The following is a 21,344-nucleotide window of genomic DNA, read 5'->3' as shown; positions in this document are numbered from 1 at the left end:
TCTCTTGTTGCGGAGCACAGGCTCTAGGCATGCAGGCTTCAGTAGTTGTGGCGCGTGGGCTCAGTAGTTGTGGTGCATGGGCTTAGCTGCTCCGCAGCATGTAGGATCTTCCCAGACCAGGGCTTGAACCCGTGTCCCCTGCAATGGCAGGTGTATTCTTAACCACTGCACCACAAGGGAAGTTCCTCCATTGAGTTTTGAAGTACCTGTGGCACATTCTGGAATGGGGACGTGTCTGGATCCAACACTGGGCAGAGGGATATTTGGGAATACAGCTTTGACATGAGTTTGATATAGGGCTTAGATTCAGGAGTCACCAGCACATAGATAATGAAGTTCAAGTGATGGGTGTGGAAGAAGTCACCCAGGGAAACTGTAGGCATATAAAATGATAAAAGGCTGAAGTCAGAGAGGACTGGGGAACACCAGAGTTTGACAGCTGGTCCAAAGAAGAATCAGTTAAAGAAACAGAGAATGGAGTGGTCTCGGAGGTGAAGGGAAGGAGGAGTGATGCACTCAAAGGCAAGACAGAAATTTCAAGGACTCTGAGAAGTCAAGAAAAGGACAGACTTCAGTTTCTTTAGCTTTGGCAATCAGAAGGTCATTTATAATCTTGACAAAGAAAGTTTTGGCTGGAACCTGAAAGTTGGAGCCAGGCTGCAATTCGTTAAGGAATGAATGGGAAGTGAGGAAATACAGCGGCAAGAACTGAATATTTCAAGAAGTCTGGCTCTAGAAAGGCAGAAAATATGTAAGTAATATTTATGGGGAATGGAAGGAAGGAGGTTTTTTGTTTTTTTGTTTTTCCTAGACAGGGGAGACGTGAGCATGAGTTAGAGTAGAGACTGAAGATTCAGGAAAGAGGAGATAATTGATGGAGCAAGGTCTCAGAAGAGATTGGCAAGGATGCTTTATGTAGGTGTTGGAGCAGGAAACTTTAAGAGAGAAGAAAATAAAGAGTGAAGGTATAGGTTCGTCTGTATGGGGAGTAGGTAAAGAGTGAAACTTGAGGGAGTTAACAACTAGCCTTTACTTGTTCAGTTAAATAAGTAAAGTTACTTGCTGTGTCAGTCAGGTCCTACAATAGAAAGAACCATGAAGAGATATACGTACACATATACATACAGAAGAGATTTACTGCAAATAATTGGTTTATGCAGCTGTGGAGGCTGGCTAGGCAAGTCTGAAATCTGTAGGGCAGGCCAGCAATCTGGAAACTTCCAGGCAGGAGGAGATATTGCAGTCTACAGGTGGAATTTCTTCTTCCTCAGGGAAACCTCACTTTGGCTCTCTTTTTTTCCCTTCAGAATATGTTATTAGGTTATCAAAACCTACACTTTTAGTAACTTCATTTTATTTTTCAAAAAAATTTTACCGCTTTATTAAAATATAATTGACAAATAAAAATTGTAACATATTTAGTGTACAAAGTGATGATTTGATATACATAGTGAGTCCCCAAGCTCCCACTGCAGAGTGCAACAGGAAGAGCCATGTCAAGGGAACACAGGGCCAGGCCTCTTGAGCAGCCCCAAGAATAGAGAAGCCTCAACCTGCACAAGCTGATGCAGTCATCCAGGAGACAGCTGAGGGCAAATCCCTAAACAACCATCCCAACAGAACCAACTCTCTAGTAACAGAAGACTCCCTTTTAGGCTACAGCTCATGGATTTCAAGAAAGCTTTTGGTCCAAAAAATTCAAATCTAGCCAATGAAAGTGTGCAATTCTTGGTGTTATCATGAATGTGGACCTGCATGTGCTGGGGAAAGACAGCAAATACAGACCAATTTTTTTTTCCCCCCCTAAATTTTTATTTATTTATTTATTTATTTTTGGCCGCGTTGGGTCTTGGTTGCTACGCGCGGGCTTTTCTCTAGTTGTGGCGAGGGGGGGCTACTCTTTGTTGGCGGTGCACGGGCTTCTCATTGCGGTGGCTTCTCTTGTTGCGGAGCACGGGCTCTAGGCACGGGGGCTTCAGTAGTTGTGGCTCGCGGGCTCTAGAGAGCAGGGTCAGTAGTTGTGGCGCACGGGCTTAGTTGCTCCGCGGCATGTGGGATCATCCCAGACCAGGGTTCGAACCCGTGTCCCCTGCATTGGCAGGCGGATTCTTAAACACTGCGTCACCAGGGAAGCCCAGACCAATTATTAACATAGGCTATACGAGAGAACATTAAGGATGACTTCAGGTAGGAAGACTATATTAATATGTTTACATGTCTAACATGTCATACATGTTTATCTATTTCAGGGAAAACAGTAGGGAGAGATGAAAAATGGAAGAGACAACTAACATTTATTGAGCATCCATTATAAGTTCGGTACTCTTCAAAATTACCTCATTTAATTGTGACAACAATTCTATTGGAAAGTAGTAGCATTGTTCCCATTTTTCAGATGAAGTCACCAAGACAGAAGGCAGTTGATATGTTTGTAGGTGATGAGAGTCACAAGGACAGATGTCAGAGGTCACTGTGTCCCCTCCCCCCAAACTTACACCCTTGCCTATTCCCCAGTAGTATTTAACAACTGAGCAAACCCAAGCAAAAAGAAACTTTTTTTTCCAATTCTCTGCTTCAGTTTGCCATCAAAAGGAAATTCACCCAGAAACACTATGAATCTTAGTAGAGCAAATGAAAATGAGATCTGTTACTCTCAGTACAAAATTAGAGCTAAGAAAAATTACATTACTTCATTTGGTCATATTACAAGTATTTATTAGGTGCCTGTGATGTACCAGGCACTCTGCTAAATGTTGTTATTATACTTGTTCAAAGTCACAAACATAGTATGTAGCAAAGTCAGGATTAAACTCAGGTCTTTCTGATGTTAAAACCTGGGCATTTTTCACATGTCCTTGATTTTCAAATATCTTAGAAACAAAATCTTACAAGGAATCCCAATATGAGGATCACACAGTTGGGAAATCATGTCCTGCTTCCACACACGAGTTTTGACAAATGCATATGCCTGTGTAACCCAAACTACTATCAAGATATAGGACATTACCATCACCCCAGAAAATTCCCTCTGGGCCCTTCCCAGCCACTTCCTGCCCCCAACTCTCAACAGGCAATCACTTTTCTGACTTTGTCACCACAGACTAGTTTAGCTTGTTCTGCATTCAATCTGTTATTACATATCATGTAGCCTTTGCACTCATGAGAGAATAAGAGTGAAAAAGCAAACAACATCTTAGTATTGTTATGAAAATAGTTTTAACTTTATAGAGACCAGGGACCCCCATTTTGAGAATACCTGCTCTAGCGATTACAATATTTTGTTTTGTTTTAAACGTTAATGTTCTTTTTTGTCTTCTCAAGGCAACCTCTGCAGAGCAAGTCTCATCATTCCAGTGAGCACAGCAAACTTGCCCATGCACAGCAGCCACCAAAGGTGACCTCAGTGCCTTTAGGAAAGGGCCTGTGTACAGCTCGGCCGGACCCCCGGGAGCTCCTGTGGGTAGTGTCCACCCCACCCCCCGTGGCTCTTATATAATTAATTGTACATGAAATGAAGGAAAGGGTGTCCACGTGGGGGAGACTGGCATGGCTTCTTGGACACCCACGGTGCTCTATTATCTGAGGACTCCTCCTTCTCCACCTCGCCCCCCAAGTCTGGTTCTCTCTTTTCCAGCCCGCGTTCTCTTCCTCATCACTGTTACTACGCCTGCTGTCCCAGATGACCCTCATTTAATCTTCCCAGGCTTGAAGGACAGAATCATCTGCTTCATCCACTAGTCTCTTTCCAATTTTTATGGCGTAAGCTCTTGGATTCAACTTTCCTCTGCTCTCCTTTGCTACTTAAGGATCTAGTTTGGAAGTTTTTTTAAAAATTACTGTTTCTTTCTCTTGGAATATCAGGTGTTTAACAACCCTAATTTCCACCAGGCAGATGCAGATCTTGATACCCTTCCCTTATAATTCTTTTTTTTATTGTCTGTCACCATCACCCAGTCCCCCATGAAAAAAATTAACTCCAGGAAAATAAGAACCACATCTGTCTTCTTGTTCACCATGGTATCCCCACCACCTAAGACAGTGGCTAGCACACTACAACTGAACACTGTGAACGGAATTATCTTATTCTCTTTGAATATCAGTTGTTTAACAATCCTAATTTCCACCAGGCAGATGCAGATCCCTAGGAAGCAGATCCAACCATTATTCCCTTTCAAGAGCTGAAGAAATGGAGGCACAAAGAGGCTAAATATCTCTACCCCAGGCGGCCTGGCAACAAAGCCCCGTACATAAGCTATTTTTTCAACCTCAGAAGCCCTGACTCCCTGACCTATGCTCTTTCCACTATTTCTGGCAGGTATCTTGCCAAATATCTGGGAACTAGCAACAAATGTGAAAACATTAAGAGCCCCTGTGTAAAGTGTAGGGAAGACCAAACTGCTAATCATCTAATAGTTCTCGAAGTGTGGTATTGGAAATTCTGGAGATCCCTGAGACACTTTCAGAGGTCTCCAAGGTCAAAATTATTTTCATAATAAAACTGAGATGCCATTTGACTTTTTCCCTTGCATTCTTCCTTGGGTATACTGTCGAGCTTTCAAGAGGTTATATGATGTGTGATATTACAACAGACTGGCTACAGAAGCAGACATGAGAATCCTGCTATTTTGTCTTGAATCAGACATTAGATTTGTAAAAATGTAAAACAATGCCACTCTTACTATTTTTTTGCTTTGGAAAATAGTCATTTTTTTTAAGTCTTTTTTTTTTTTTAATTATTAGCACCTTTAATTATTATTTATTTATTTATTTATTTATTTTGGCTGTGTTGGGTCTTCGTTTCTGGGCGAGGGCTTCCTCTAGTTGCGGCAAGCGGGGGCCACTCTTCATCGCGGTGCGCGGGCCTCTCACTATCGCGGCCTCTGTTGGGGGCCACTCTTCATCGCGGTGCGCGGGCCTCTCACTATCGCGGCCTCTCTTGTTGCGGAGCACAGGCTCCAGACGCGCAGGCTCAGTAGTTGTAGCTCACGGGCCCAGTTGCTCCGCGGCATGTGGGATCTTCCCAGACCAGGGCTCGAACCCGTGCCCCCTGCATTGGCAGGCAGACTCTCAACCACTGCGCCACCAGGGAAGCCCCGGAAAACAGTCATTTTTAAAATTAAAATGTTTTCTATGTTCTATGTAATGGGTTTGTTATTGTAATTTTTGGCAATTTTTTTAATGGAGATATAATTCACATAACATAAAACTTACCATTCGTAAGTGTACATTTTAGTGGTTTTTAGTACATTCACTATGTTGTGCAACTATCACCACTGTTTAATTCCAGAACATTTCCATCACCCCCAAAAGAAATTCCATACCTATTGGCAACAGTCCCAGTTCATCAACCCCTTACCATCCCTTGGCAACCATTAATCAACTTTCTGTCCCTACATATTTGTTTCTGTAATTTTTAAGTGCATTAATACATGTTTTAAACTTGTATTCATTTCTAACACTGTAAATATGGATACATAAAGTCCATATAAACAGAAGATCTTTGGGGCCTCAATTTTTAAGAATTGAAAGGGATTCCAAGGCCCTAAAATTTGAGACCCACTGGTCTAATATTTGTTTTTTGATAGGTTGGACATAGTGTCTAAATCAGGGCCCTACCAGGAGCTCAAAGATGGGATGATCATCCCTGGTTAAGCTTCCAGAAGGGATAGGGAACTACTTAACAGACGACTGAATCCACAGGACATGGGACCAAGGGTGAAGTTGACTAAGAAACAGACGGAGCAATGCTTTAACCCTCACTCCGACGTGTTGAGTGCTGAGTTACAAAGTAAAGGACATCCGAGCTGGTCTCCTCGGCTCAGACATGCGACGTAAGGGGACACAAATGTCACCTGGCCTCTGCACCCCAGAGTGGCTGTGGGCTCAGCAAGAGGTGAGTGCAACGTGATTGTCCACAATCCAGCCAGCGTGGTCCTGACCTAAATTAGTGACCAGACGTTGAAGCACCGTTGACTTGTCCTGAGGGCAAGTCCCCAAACCCACAGAACAATTCCCGCCTCACAAGCGCGAGAAACAACTTCTGAAGCAAAAAACTGTAAAACCGAAGACCACTACTAGTCGTTTAGAATAATCCCGTTTCCGCGAACATCTTCCTTTTTCCTATAATGTGTCTTATTATGCCACTAGAATAGCAAAAATTGTATTCAGAGAAATTTTTGGATAAATCGATGAAGTGCCTTCGATCACCCTCTGCTTGATTCGTACCAAAATTCGTAGTTATTTGAAGGGGTAAAAAAATGAGGCGAAAACTACACTTAACGCACATCTATGCCTCGAAACCCAGACGGTAAAAGGAACCCAGTGCCGGGCGGCGCTCACCAGCTCCCCCGACGGCCACTGTCGCCAACGCGTCGGGCTCCGGAGTTTGCGCGGGAGCGCCAGCCGGACGTCAACGGCCGCGTAGCCGACGTGCGCGAATGCATTCTACTCCAGGGGAAACTTTTTCTTGCAGGACCCGGAGGCGAGCCCTAGAGGGCGGAATAGGGGCGAGGCACAAGCTGGGGCTTCCGGCGGCAGGTAGCCGTGATTGGTGGAGCCCGGGAAAGGGGGCGGGGCAGCGGGAAATTCGAATGGAGAGGCGGGCCCAAGGAAGGAGTAGGATGGACGCGGGGGTCCCGGTGCGGAGGCGACGCGAGATGGCGGCGGCGACCTCGGGTACGCGAGCCCGGGCAGGGTGGGTGCCGTGGTCTGGAGACTTGTGGGGCGATAGGTCGGAGTCCGGTCCCGGCTCCGCGAGTTGTCCGGGAGACCCAGGAATAGCGCGGGGGCGGGGGCGGGGGCGGGGGGAGCTGGGAGTGTGGGAGTCGTAGGCTGCTTCCTCCTCACTGTTTCTTGCTCTCGACGCAGATCAATAGACCCGGGTTGAGACCTGGTTCCGGCGCACTTTTGAGCCCAGCGCACTTTTCCCTTGTGAGCTTCAGTTTTCTTCGTAAAATGGGGACAATGACCCATCTCAGACTACAAGAGTAAGCGACCGAAAAGTAGCTAATACTCTAACCACAGGGACAAAAGGGAGCTGGATGCGCGTATGGTGGAAGGGTTCATGTATGACGTGTTGTTTGGGTGCAGGGAGATCCCTGAGAGAGGTCAGAGTTTCAGACGGGCTGCAGCTGGGTGTGAGTTGACAGCATAGGATGTGCTGAGATCACAGAAAAGGGAAATAAGGGACTGTTTGTTTCCTTACACTCTAGCCTTGGCAGTCAGCGCTATTTTAGGGTTGGAAAGGCTGTTAGGACATTCAGAATCTTGCTCTGCTCTCTTCCTGTAGACTGAATTCTGATAAGTGATTATAATGGGCACCACAGTAATTTATTTGAGACCTTAGTGTTTGTCAGCCCCTGTGAAGAAACAGCTATCTAGTAAGATGTCAAACACATGTTGAGCCCTTGCTAAGTGCCAGGCACAGTTGTAAGTACTTTATGGTGATGAATCATTTACTCTCCACACAATGCTATGAGGTGGTTTACTATTATTGTTCCTGTTTTACAGATGAAGAAACTGAGGCATAGATGGGTTAAAAAGCTTGCCCAAAGTTAACACAACTAGTAAATATTGGGGTCTGAATTCACACCCAAGCAGTCTGATTCCAGAGCCTCTGCCCTTAACCATTATGCCCAAGCACATGATATTCCTGCTGTCTGAGCACAACACCCCCTCACCCTTCTAAGACCCACTGTGTCTGGTACATAGTAGATATCATAAAAATGCTTGAATGAACATTGTCCCTTCCCTAGAGGAGCTTATAGTCTGTTTCAGTAGATAGTCATATAAATCTATAACATGAAAAGCAACGAGAGATATGTATAAACTGCTATAGGGAGCACAGAAGCTGAAGTAAACCCTTGGGTATTCTGGGAAGACTTCATTAAGGAAGTGATATTTGAAGTGGGTTTCAAAGGTTGGATAGGAGTTCGCCAGGCTTTGGTGGGACGAAAAGACCACCAAATGATCAATTTCTTATTTATGATGTAAAGAGAGGCCAAGATGCTCTCTTTGGCTCAATTTCCTCATCAGTAAAAGAAGAGTTAAGTTGAATGAAGCTTGGGAATTGTGGGAGAGGGGAAAATTAGGAGAAATAATTAGAAGTACTAGCTTTACCCAACCTCAAAGTTGCTTTTATGATGAAAGGGATAGACTCTTCTACCATTGGCAGATGTGTGCATGTGCCTCTCCATCTGTCCTCCCCTGGACTGTGAGCTTTGAGGCAAGAATGGCAGTGGCCACTTTTATGAAGAAAACAGGAAACGAACAAGCCAATGTTTAATGTTAGTCAGTCAGTCAGATCTTAATTTGTTCAGCAAATATTCCCTGAGAGCCTAGTCTGTGCCTGGCATTGGGAATATAAAAGTGAGCAGAGTTCACAGTTACTTGGAGAAGACAGACAAATATGCAGTTACAGTGGAGTGTGATGAGTGCTTGGATGGAGAAGCTAAAGAGAGCCATGGGCTCACCTAACAGAGCCTTAATGGGGCAGTAATTTTACAAGGGAAGGTTTTTTTTTAGAGGAAGTAAGGTGTAAGGATTTACCCCAATTGCTTGGGAGGCGGCAGGAGGTGGTAAGGAAGATATTCCAGGGAGAGAGAATAGCATATGCAAAGGCCCAAAGGTGTGAGAGAACTTGGTGTGTTGTAGGAATTGAAGGAAATTCATTATGACTGAGAGCTTACAATACAAAGAAGGAAGTGGAGGGAGAATGATTGGAAGGGAATGAGACTGGCGGCAAGGAGACCAGTTGGGAGGCTGTTGAGATGAAGACAACCTTGGCAAAGATTGTTCAGTGGGGATGGAGAGAAGTAGACTCATTAAAAAAGGTAGAATTGACAGATGTTAATGAAGAACTGGTGTGGGAGATGAGAGAGGAGGTGGAATTAAGAACTCTCCCATCTTTGGGGTTGGTTCCATTTATTTACATTAGAGAGCATAGAAGGAAGATGGGGTTGCAGAGAGACGGGGAAGGATTCAGTTTAAGATGGGTGGAGTTTGAAGTACCTGAGAACCATGTAAGAAGAGGTGTCAGGGCAGCAGCTGGGAATGCAGATCCAAAGTTCAGGAGAGCCTGTGGTGTGGAGGTGTCAATTAGGAGTCATCAGCTTTGAGGTGGTAACCGAAGCCAAGAGAGCAGGTGACCTTGCCCATGATTAGTCAGTCAGTAGTGGTTCTCAACTAGGGGCAGTTTTGTTCCCCGTGGGGACATTTGCGATGTCTGGAGACATTTTTGGTTGTTACACTGATGGGGCAGGGGGTGTGTGTGCTACACTTCCTACAGTGCACAGTGGGCCCCACCCCCAAAGAATTGTCCAGCCCCCAATACCAATAGTGCAGAAATTGAGCAACCCTGATCTAGAGAGAGGATAGAAGGAGTTTAGGAAAAACATTTAAGACTGGCAGAAACTGAGAAGGAGTGAATAGAGAGCTGGTGGGTGGCAGGGAAACTAAGGGAAAAGTACGTTTCCCAAAGGAAAGCAGATCAAGGGTGTTGAATACTGCTGCGAAGTCAAACAGGATGGGGACTGAGCTTGCCTATTGGATTTAGCAGTAAGGAGGTCATTGGTGACCCTGCTGAGGGCAGAAGTGAGTTGCTGCCTTGAGGGGAGTGAGTAGCAAGAGAAAGAGTGTAATAATAACAATAACAATAGCTGACATCGCTGAGTACTTACTGCCAGCACTGTGCTAAACATTGTATGTACATTATTTCTCTGACTCCTCACAGTCTTATGAGGGTAGACACTGTCATTTTTATAACAAGAAACTAAGGCTTCAGCTTCCCTGGTGGCTCAGCGGTTAAGAATCCGCCTGCCAATGCAGGGGTCACAGGTTCGAGCCCTGGTCCCAGAAGATCCCACATGCCGCAGAGCAACTAAGCCCCCTGAGCCACAACTACTGAGCCCACGTGCCACAACTACTGAAGCCCATGCGCCTAGAGCCCGTGCTCCGCAACAAGAGAAGCCACCGCAATGAGAAGCCCGCGCACCTCAATGAAGAGTAGCCCCGCTCGCGGCAACTAGAAAAAGCCCGCGTGCAGCAACGAAGACCCAACACAGCCAAAAATAAATAATTAATTTTAAAAAAATGTAACTATCCAAAAACAAAAGGAGAAACTAACGCTTGAAGAGGTTAAGAAGCCTTCCCAAGGTCACACAGCTAGTAGATGGAACTTGTCTCCGACTCTAAGGCCCATGGGGATACAAAGATGAAGGGGCTGAGAAGGCCCGAGGAATCACATAATGAACTTTGGAGTTAGACCTTCATCTGAAACTGTCACTAGCTAGCTGTTGACTATGGGCAACCTAGCTAACCTCTCTATACTGACGTTTCCTCATTTGGAAGATGGATGAATATATAATAAAACACTTACTGAGCTTTTATCAAGTACCAGTGCTGTGCTAAGCACTTTTACATGAGTTACCTTATTATTGCCTTAACAGCCCAACGAGTAGTTATTTTTATTTATTCCCACTTTACAGGTGTGGAAATTGCACAGGAATGGAAAATCATTTCCCCAGGTTATTTAGTTAGTTGTAAGTGGCAGAGCTGGGATTTGAACCCAGGCCATCTTACTTTGAATTTTTTCCAACCTTGAATTATTACCAACCTACTTACTATGTACTAGTTACTCTGTTGACATTTTACTTCTTTCAATCCTTGTTAAGATCTTCCAAGGCCCTCCCCACCCCATTTTATAGACAAGGAAACTGGGGCATATGGATGTTAAATCACTTGCCCAGGGTCACAAGCTAATAAGTGTTAGAGCTGGAATTTAAATTCAGCTCTGTCTAGCCAGAGTCTATACTCATTCTTCATCACCACAGACTTCCCCTTCCCTTTGTATTGATCACTGAACTTCCTTAAGTGCTTCTGTATCTGCCATCTTTCTCTGTTCTCACCAAAAAAAACCTGGGAAAGATAGGCAAGGAGAGGCTCCTGCACACATTTTTTGACAAGTCAGTGAACCTCTTTGCATCTTAGCTTTCTTATCTGCACAGGTGCATCTGCAGGTTTCTACTTCTGACTTTTAGGATTGCCATGAGGGTCAAATGAAAACTAGATTCCCAATTGCTTTGTAAACCTTAAAGTGAGAAATGGTGTTACTAGCTTCATTTGTCAGATGAAGGAACAGAGGCCCAGTTTTTGGTTTTTTTAATATTTATTTATTTGGCTGCGTTGGGTCTTAACTGCGGCATGTGGGATCTTCCTTGTGGCATGTGGGATCTTCCTTGCGGCATGCAGAATCTTCTGTTGTGGCATGCAGGCTCTAGAGTGCACGGGCTCAGTAGTTGCAGCACACGGGCTCAGTAGTTGCGGCATGTGGGCTCAGTAGTTGCGACGTGAGGGCTTAGTTGCCCTGCAGCATGTGGGATCTTAGTTCTCCAACCAGGGATCGAACCTGCGTCCGCTGCATTGGAAGGTGGATTCTTAACCACTGGATCACCGGGGAAGTCCGAGGCCCAGTTTTTGGAATGGACTGTCTGCTATGTGTATACCTTACTTATGCATAAGGTTCTTCCCAGGGTTAGTCTGTCCACCTTTTTGTCCTGCTGTTTCTGTGTTGGCCAGCCTCTTGCCAAGAAAGGCCTGTGGTTCCCAACAACCAGCTGCTACCACCAGCAAAAAAGGAGAGAGTCAGAGCTACCAAGAACTTTCCCATGTACCCAGCTGGTACATGACAGGGAGGCAATACGACATCCTCATTAAAAGCAAATTTTTAGAGATGAGATCTAGGTTTGAATTCTGCTGTTAGCTGTGAGTTATAGTATGGTATCCTCCAATATAAAATAGAGAAATACCCTCCTCGTAAGATTTTTTTCAGCCCATTCAATCCTCACAGAAATCCTCACAGCTTTTTTTTTTTTTTTTTTTAGTTTTATCTTAATTGTGTTTTCTGATGATAAAAATAATTCATAATCCCCCACCCCAGCCCCCCGCTAAATGACTTAGATTTAATTATGGGAAGCAAACTAAACAGAAAGCTTACCATAGATGATTGCATGTTAGTGCCTTTGCAAACTGAGCTGGGACAGAAAGGGACTGGGAGCTGCCTCTTAACCTTATCCCTTCCAAAGATGTCCACAGTGTCATTATTATTATTATTTTTTTTAATGCAAACATTACAGCATTACAGAACTGGGTAACATAGCAAATAAACCCACATAATCCCCCATTGAGAGAAAACCATCATTAACAGTTTGGCGGGGGGCATATGTGTGTATGTATGTATTTATATGTATAATAAGCTCCAGGTAAGAAACAAAGGCACAGAACGGTCAGGCAGTTCATTGACTGATTTTAGATAGGGGCATATGTCAACTCTTTTAACCCTAGAGCAACCCCATGAGGTCCTGGTCTGCTACACCTTGACTGACCAAAGTGGGTCCCACCAGCAGTAGCAGCATCACCTGGGAGTTGCTAGAAGTGCAGAACCTTAGGCATCTCCCCAGGGACTGAAGCCAAATCCATATTTTAACTAGATCTTCCAGGTTATTTGTGTATACATTACAGTCTACACCCCACTGGACCTACTTACTGAGTGGGATAGGAACTGAGGCCAAGCTTGGGGACACCCACAGCATGGCCAGGGTGGAAAGAGCTTCCCCCGAAATGAGCTGTGGCCCCCGGCCCTCCCAGTGGTATCCGCAGGACCCCAGCCTCCAGGCCTCCTTCCCTGCCTCTGTTGTCAAGGTTACGGGGGTCTCTAGTCTAAGATGCTGGGGTTTTGTTCTGCTTATTCCTCTGAAGAGCAAAAAGACACAATGTAGGTTATGACACAAGATAAGGTAATATCTGATTACAATATCTGGTAATATGCTCCAGGCATAAGACACTGAGGTGCTTGGAAGAGCTGCTGTGCCTCTACGAGCGTCTTCACGGGTAAAACGGGACTAACAGAAGCTACCTCTCAGTGACACCATGGAGATTAAAGTGTGCCTAGCATGTAGTCAGTGCTTCATAAATGTTAACGTTTGCTAAGTACGCGATCTGGTTTACAGTACCAGCCTATAGATAATCTCTCTCCTTCAAACCACCCCCACCCCGCCCCACTGCACTCTGCCTGAGACCATGTATTTGATTCATCTTTTTCTTCCATCCTGCCCTTCTGTGCTCGCCCTCACCAACAGAACACACAGTTCTCCTGCCTCACCAGTTCTCCAAGGGGGCCGTGCTTTCACACCTCCAGGCTTTTGCACGTGCCTTTCTTTCTGCCTGGAATGCTTGGCAGTGACCCTACTCATCCTTCAGGGGTCAGCTAAGTTAACTACCTCCTCCTCCAAGACCCTTACCCTTACTTCTCAGCAAAGCTACCACCATACTTCACACCTAAAAATTATCTTCTTCCAGGAGCCAGTCGCTGTCGGCTAAGCAAGGTGGGAGCTGGCCGGCGCCCGCCTCCAGCTCGAGTAAGGGTAGCTGTGCGACTGCGGCCATTTGTGGATGGAACAGCTGGAGAAAATGATACCCCCTGTGTACGGGGCCTGGACAGCTGTTCTCTAGAGATTGCCAACTGGAGGAACCACCAGGAGACTCTCAAATACCAGTAAGGTTCAGGCCACTCTCCCTCCTATCCTCTCTCTTCTAGGCCTGCTCACACTATCACTTGCCCAGACAGTTTCTCAGACCTTCCTCCTCAGGATCCTTGCTCCTTCCTTAGCACAGCTTTGTTCGCCACACCTTCGTTTGTTCATTCAGGAAGTGTTCATAGGTGCCCACTGTGATGGGTTCTCTGTAGGATACTGTGCGGAAGACTGGGGGCTGAATCAGACACAAGTTACTGTTCACAGTCTTACAGGGGAAATAGGCACAAAGTGGGGAAGGAGCAGCGAAGGTAAGCAGGGGAGCCCCAACTCGGGTCTTGGGGAGGGGTGGGAAGGGTTGGGGGAGCACAGACCAGCTAGCCAACCCAGGCTACAGCTGGGTGGTGTTGGAGACAACCACCCACGTTTGGGGACAGAACTCACAAGGGCAGCTACTTTAAAATTCCTTTGGAGATTTAAAGTTCAGCCTCCTTGGCCTGTTATTCTAGGCCAGAGGGTGGCAAACTACAGTCTACAGGTCAAATCTGCCGAGAATCTTTTTGTAAATAAAGCTTTATTGGAACACAACCACGCGCGTTTATTTACATATTACCTGTGGCTGCTTTCTGCCCGACTGCAGCGGCAGAGTTGAGTAGTTGTGAAAGGAACCATGTGGTCCACAGAGCCCCAGATATTTACTATCTGGCTTTTTATGGAAGAAGTTTGCCAACCCTGTTCTAGGCCCTTGACAATTTGGCTTCAGTTTCTTTCCAACCTCATTCCCCCTAACACATGCTACACTCCACTTATACTAATCCCTGCTGTGGCCTTAGCCACAGCTTCTCCGCTGGAGTGCACTGCATGGACTACAGGTGTGTTGAGTCTCACCTAGTCATAAGCAGCATCCTCTCTTTACTCCATTACGGTGTACAAATACTACTTTCTACATATCCTGTGATATACCCTGCCCTTTCATACCATGTCTTGTTTGTGTGCTATTTTTGATACTTAGAGTATCTTTCTCTTCTCTGGCAAAATCCTCCTTCCCCAGGCAGAATGCTACTGCTCCTAGTGCGTTCTCATCTTCGTTTCCTGAATTGCAGCAAAGTATGGGTATCTATCTATGCCACCAGGCTGCAGAACTCCCAAGAGCAGGGACATCAAATTCATCTCTGTGTTTCAACACCAATACACAGACTGGGATGGAACGGTGTTCAGTGGGTGCTTTCTTAGGTCTTTGTGCAAGAAAAAGGATAGAGACTCTTAAATCTGAGGCCAGTTTTATCCTCTAGGTCTGGGCGAGAATGGAACCCTCCACTAATCCCCTCCTTTCTTCCTGCCTGCAGGTTTGATGCTTTCTATGGGGAGAGGAGCTCTCAGCAGGACATCTATGCAGGATCAGTGCAGCCCATCCTAAGGCACCTGTTGGAAGGGCAGAATGCCAGTGTGCTTGCCTATGGGCCCACAGGAGCAGGTGAGGAAGCCAGATACAGAACAGCTACGGGTCAGAAAGGACTCGGGAGTGGGGAAGAAATTCTCACAGCTCTTTCCACTCCTTTTCCAGGGAAGACGCACACAATGCTGGGCAGCCCAGAGCAACCTGGGGTGATTCCCCGGGCTCTCATGGACCTCCTACAGCTCACAAGGGAGGAGAGCGCTGAGGGCCGACCATGGGCCCTCTCTGTCACTATGTCCTATTTAGAGATCTACCAGGAAAAGGTGAGGCCCCTTTCTGATCAGGGAGGGAAGAGACAAAGGGTCAAAATCAGACCCAGTTCTGGAACATGAAGCTTTGCTCTAGCAAGAAGGCGTAAGACCTGGAAAGACAGAGGTTGGGGTAGTGGATGGCACAACTCTGAGAATCAGCAGAGAAAAGGAGCCCAATAGCCAGGAAGTAAGCAGCCTGTAACTGGAGGATTGGCCCTGCCTCCCACTGCTCAAACAGGTATTAGACCTCTTGGAACCTTCATCAGGAGACCTGGTGATCCGAGAAGACTGCCGAGGAAACATCCTGATTCCGGGCCTCACGCAGAAGCCCATCACTAGCTTTGCTGATTTTGAGCGGCATTTCCTGCCAGCCAGTCGAAATCGGACAGTAGGAGCCACCCGGCTCAACCAGCGCTCCTCCCGCAGTCACGCTGTGCTCCTGGTTAAGGTGAGACCCACTGACAGGGGTGAGGACCTGGGAAGCCCCTGAAGCCTGAGCTAAACTGGAGCCCTTGCTCTTACCCCCAGGTGGATCAGCGGGAACGTTTGGCCCCATTTCGCCAGCGGGAGGGAAAACTCTACCTGATTGACTTGGCTGGCTCAGAGGACAACCGGCGCACAGGCAACAAGGGCCTGCGGCTGAAGGAGAGTGGAGCCATCAACACCTCCCTCTTTGTACTGGGCAAGGTGGTCGATGCGCTGAACCAGGGCCTCCCTCGGGTGCCCTACCGGGACAGCAAGCTTACTCGCCTGTTGCAGGTCAGGCCTCCCATCTCGGGTAAAAGGAGCTATAGAAGGGGGTTCTCAGGCCTGCTGGGGTGTTGGGGGACAGCAGTCAGGGAAGGGGAAGGTGGGGCTTCTGACCCACCCACCCTGCCCCATCCCCGTCCCTCAGGACTCTCTGGGTGGCTCGGCCCACAGCATCCTGATCGCCAACATTGCCCCTGAGAGACGCTTCTACCTAGACACAGTCTCTGCACTCAACTTTGCAGCCAGGTCCAAGGAGGTGATCAATCGGCCTTTTACCAATGAGAGCTTACAGCTTCATGGTGAGGACTGGGGGTTGGTAGGAGTGGAAAGGCCCAGTCTGGACAACTGGGGAGTTTGCTGAATCCACCAAGCATCAGCAAAGAAGTTGACACCCCCTTTTTCCCCTACCCTGCCATCTTCCCCTAGTCTTGGCACCTATTAAACTGTCTAAGAAAGAACTGCTAGGCCCATCAGAAGCAAAGAGAGCCCGAGGCCCTGAGGAGGAGGAGACTGGGAGCCCTGAAGCCCCAGCAGCAGCATCTTCTGCCTCCCAGAAACTCAGGTGAGCAGAGAGGGAGGGGTCTTGGGCATATTCCCTTTCCTGTTGTGTCTGGGTTGGGTGCAGAGTAGCATTGGGTTTAGCCTGTCGGATCCTTGAGCTGTAAACTTGTTCTTCCACTGGATTCACCCAAAATCCTACTCTACTGAATTCACTGAAGTGCTAAGATCAACCTCCAGCCTTGACGCTGCAGCTGGGGGCCATAAGGAGGCTCCTCCTTGAGCTCCTAGCCCCGCCTTTCTGTTTTCCAACCCCTTTAGGCAGTCAGCAAAATCTCACATTTTGGCACCGATGTTTCAAGGATGAGTACTTTTGCTTCTGGTTCAAGGAGTAATGAGGACCCGGTCTTTCAGGTCCCAAGGGTAAGAGCAAAGCAAAGGAGATAAGAGATGAAGAGAGATGTCTCATGGAGACTCAGGCTGTATGTTAGAGTCCAACCTTTCTGTGACTTTCCATGGAGTCAGCTGCTGTCCTAACTTTGCCCTGCTTCTACCCTCAATCCGAACAAAGCCTTTCTAAACCAGGGAGGTGTGTGGCCTCCTTCCCTGGTTCTGATAGCCCCACCTCATGGCCCAGTATGCACTAATATTCAGGTCACCCCTGTTTAGTGGTCTTGCTTTCTGTGTCTGGCCACCTAGCCCTTCAAGGATCCAGCTGCAGTTTGAACTTTGTCCTTTTTCTACCCCTAGCCCAAATAAAGCTCCTCTAAACTCTATAAGTCCTAAGACTAGAGGTGACCTGAGGTGGCCAAGGATTAGTGCACAGTCTGCCCCAGGGGACTATTGTAGTTAAGGAAGGATGGCATACATAAAAAGGTGGTTGGTGCTTGTGTTCACTTTGAACCCCATCTCTCTATCTTGTCCTTCTTAAGCCATTTGTCAGCAGTCCCCTCTCCTATGTGTACAGACTCAGAGAAACATACACACCCGTACATCTGTATTATGTGTGAAACAGGCAAGGTTTCTGTCAGATAGGCAACTTGGGTAATCTCAGAGAATGGGGCACATCAGACCTAGACAGACCCTGACCTCAGGGAGCTCAAGTTTCAGTAGAGGAAGCAAGATGGGAACATCAGTATATGATGCAAGGTCGATAGTACAGAGCACAATAAGGAAGGAGGATCCTCTTGTTCTGTGAGAGCCGGGAAGGAAGAAATGACTTCTGTGTTCACCTGTATTTTCTGATCCTGCTCTTCTAGGCACTTATACACAAAGAACAGGAGAGTCTCTGTCCTCGAGGAGCTAGTTCACAGTGTAGGAAAGAAGATATACAATCAGGCTGGCATCATGGGAAAGGGGGCATCAAACTGACTTTGAATGATAATTGAGATCAGGTGTGAGGGGAAAAATTCCAGACAGAAGGAACAAATGTTAGGCATTATCATGTTCAGATTAAGTCAGGACTCTATTTGAATGGGCCTTTCCTACTGCTCACAGGAGAAAGGCTTGGCATTTGAGGTGAAGGTTTTCAGAGCCCTGCTGAAGATGACCTCCTCTGTGAATCTTTCACCGACTGCCCCTCCAAATGGACAGGCTCCTGGCCCTTGCTGTCACCTTATCACGGTCTCTTACTTTGTTAGACAGTGAGTGCCTTCAGGGCAGGGCACTGATGTCTTAGACCCCATGAACACCTGCCACTCAGGTGTTCATTAAATGCTTCTTCTCATCTGATCTCCTGGCATCCCTGAGAAGTTACTTGGGTAGGTAGTGATCAACCCCCCTTCGCCTGAAGAAGGCACAGCACCCAGAGAGTCTCGATGACTTGTTCAGGGTTGCCTAGCAGGTTAACACCAGGGTTCTGGAACCACAGAAACACCAAGTTAAGGCAGGATGAGAGGAATCTGCGGCTGGAGAGGGTGATGAGAGAAGAGGTAAGTGGGGAGTAACCTCTTTGTCTGCTCAGCCCCCTACAGAAGCTAAGTAGCATGGACCCAGCTATGGTGGAGCGCCTTCTAAGCTTGGACCGTCTGCTGGGCTCCCAGGGGAGCCAGGGGACCCCTCTGCTGAGCACCCCGAGGCGAGAGCGGATGGTGCTTATGAAGACAGTGGAGGCGAAGGATCTGGAAATTGAGGTAAGTGTTGGGGGTTGGGGCTGGGATTCCTACTGGCCTTGAGAAGCAGCCCGAGGATCTTCAGATAGGGAAGGACACTGAAAGGCTGGACCAGCATCCAATTTTCACCCAACACTGGAATCCCTCAGTTCTCCAGCTTCTGCTTGAATGTCCTTAACATGGCTGAACTTTGAAAAATAATTGAGGTCAGATGTGAGGAGGTGAGAGAAAAAAAAAATTCCAGGTAAAAGTACAAATGCAAGACATTGCTATTTCCTAAATCTCAGTTCATATTAAGTGAGGACTCTCTGCTTGAACTTCCCTTCAGTATTTCACAAGGAAGCTTGTTCCACCTCTGGACAGCCCTGATCACTAGAAAGCCCTTAATTACATTGGGCTCCAGCTGTCTCCTGGTAATTTCTCCTGTTGGTCCTCGCCCTGCCCTTTTAAGGCCTCAGAGCCCTGAACACTCACTGTCCTAATCTACTGCCCTAAAGTTGGTTCTGGGTCATATCTCTCCCTGATCCTTTCTAACAGAGGCTTAAGATGAAGCAAAAAGAACTGGAAGCCAAGGTGCTGGCCCAGGAGGCTGCAGACCCGAAGGAGAAAGAGAACTACTCTCCCACAATGCTCCGACCCCTTGCCCGCCGCACAGTCACAGTGGCTAAGCCCCTCAAAAAGGCTGTGGTGATGCCCCTACAACTGAGTAAGTTTGGCTCTGGCGGCCAGGAGGGCCCAGATAACAGAGATCTTAGAAGGAAGGAGGTGTTTGGAGCAGCTGTCCTCATGTCACTCATGTCCTCCCACCACGGGAAGGGGGAGGAGGATGTGAAATAAGAGCTGGGTGCACTGCTCTCGGGCATTTAGTACCATGGGGTAGACTGACCAGTGCATGACTGATTATCATGAAAGACCAACTGAGATTAGTTTCAAATAAGGTATAAGAAAGGTCGTGTGGAAATAGAACAAAAGAAGATTAACTCAGGCTGGAGGGGAACTGGGGAATCAGTAATGGAAGAACCAAGTAGCTACCAGGGGGGCTGAAGAGTGGCCTCTGCTGTGATTCCAGCTCACAATTCTTGCTTTCAGTTCAGGAGCAGGCAGCGTACCCAAGTGCCGAGATCCATATCTTGAAGAAGAAAGGCCGGAAAAGAAAGGTGAGAGTAGCCGAAGGCTTAGGCTTTACCTAGAACCCAGGAGAAGTAAGGGGTAGAGAGCTCTAGTGGGAAGAGTACTGGCCAAAGAGTTACATGGCCTGTCAGAACACTTATCAGCTATTTACAGCTCTTCCAAGTTGCTTACCCTCTGAATGCAGTGATGTCTCACAGGGCATTTAGGATGAAATGCAGTAAGTAATATGAATGTACTTAGTGGGGTGGGTGTCCATCACCTGTTACTTTCCTTTCTTCGTGCTGGCTCTTACTCTCAGTCAGTAGCTACTTACTAGGTACACTGTGCAGCCTGGGTCCTGCCCTCTACAAACTTCAGAGCCCATTTAGGCAAACAGCCTAAATAGTCAAGAAATGAAACAACACTGAAAGACCTACCTAAAAACTGAGATGACATCGGGAATGTGTCACTTGTTGAGTACCTTCTATGTGCTTTCCTAGGGGTGAAAGAGCTTATTCTTTCCTTTTAGAAATGAGGGACCAGATTTAAGAGCTCACTGTGTGTTTTCCATTCATTAACTCATTTGATCTTCACAGCAACACTATTCTACTCTTTCACAGGTCGGATAAAATGAGAATCAACCCAGAGAGTGAGCAGAGGGAAGGGTTTTGGGACAGACACTGGACAGGAGGGAAAGAGGCTGGGGAGGGCGGGGAGGTAGGTGCTGTTAGGTTCCGATCCTTGGCAGAGGAGTCCAGAGTGGTTTACTGCTGTTACTGCTGTTTCTGTCACTCACCTCCTCCTGCCTCATAGCTGGAGTCCCTGGATGCCTCAGAGCCGGAGGAGAGGGGTGAGGACTGCTGGGAGCTACAGATCAGCCCGGAGCTACTGGCCCATGGGCGCCAAAAAATATTAGATCTGCTGAATGAAGGGTCAGCCCGGGATCTGCGCAGCCTGCAGCGCATTGGCCAAAAGAAGGCTCAGCTCATCGTGGGCTGGAGAGAGCTCCACGGGCCCTTCAGCCAGGTAATGACCCAGGGAGGACAGCCCCGGAATGGAGTTGGGTGGGGGAAGCCTGGCACTCCCTAGACCCCTTCCCCATCGCTGCTGTCCTGCCAGGTGGAGGACCTGGAACGCGTGGAGGGCATATCCGGGAAACAGATGGAGTCGTTCCTGAAGGTGAGCTCATGAGACTCGGGCCCCCTCCTCCCCCTGGCCTGTGCCCTGCCCGGCCCTAACGCTGCTCTCCCTTTGCCTCCTGTGTTGCAGGCGAACATCCTGGGTCTTGCCGCGGGCCAGCGCTGCGGGCCCTCCTGACTGCCGGCTCCCCTCTTCACTCTGCCTTTTTTTTTCTCTTTTTAAATCCTTGTGTAATTGCTTGTCCTGTAAATACAGTTTTCACTCCGTTGCTTCAGCCTGATTCTTGGGACTGCGAGGGCGGGGCTGGGGTATAATTGCTCTTGGGATGGGCCACAAGCTTCGCGGGTTAACTTCTTTGGGCGCCATCTTTGGGAAAACACGAAGCAGCGCAGGATTGTAAACAAACCGCTGGAGTGGGAGGGGGCAGGGACGGTGGCCCAGAGGACACAAAAAGCTACCGCGAGAGTCCGAGGACGACAACCGTTAGGCGGGCGCGCGCTTA

The 21,344-nt window shown here is 47.5% G+C and overlaps 1 protein-coding gene across 1 annotated transcript; it reads left to right on the top strand.

The window, feature by feature from the left end:
• Window positions 1-6,590: 6,590 nt before the first annotated feature.
• KIF22 (kinesin family member 22) lies at window positions 6,591-21,110 on the top strand. Its single transcript, XM_068524670.1, has 14 exons — window positions 6,591-6,675; window positions 13,354-13,549; window positions 14,873-15,000; window positions 15,091-15,245; window positions 15,472-15,681; window positions 15,762-15,992; window positions 16,129-16,282; window positions 16,410-16,545; window positions 18,445-18,613; window positions 19,130-19,298; window positions 19,682-19,749; window positions 20,516-20,728; window positions 20,822-20,881; window positions 20,972-21,110. The coding sequence occupies exons 1-14, from the start codon at window positions 6,591-6,593 to the stop codon at window positions 21,017-21,019; spliced, it is 2,022 nt and encodes a 673-aa protein (XP_068380771.1). The 3' UTR covers window positions 21,020-21,110.
• The last annotated feature ends 234 nt before the right edge of the window (window positions 21,111-21,344 follow it).

The sequence above is a fragment of the Eschrichtius robustus genome, chromosome 16 (genome assembly GCF_028021215.1).
Source record: "Eschrichtius robustus isolate mEscRob2 chromosome 16, mEscRob2.pri, whole genome shotgun sequence".
NCBI lineage: Eukaryota > Metazoa > Chordata > Mammalia > Artiodactyla > Eschrichtiidae > Eschrichtius > Eschrichtius robustus.
This window is presented reverse-complemented; position numbering and strand designations above follow the sequence as displayed.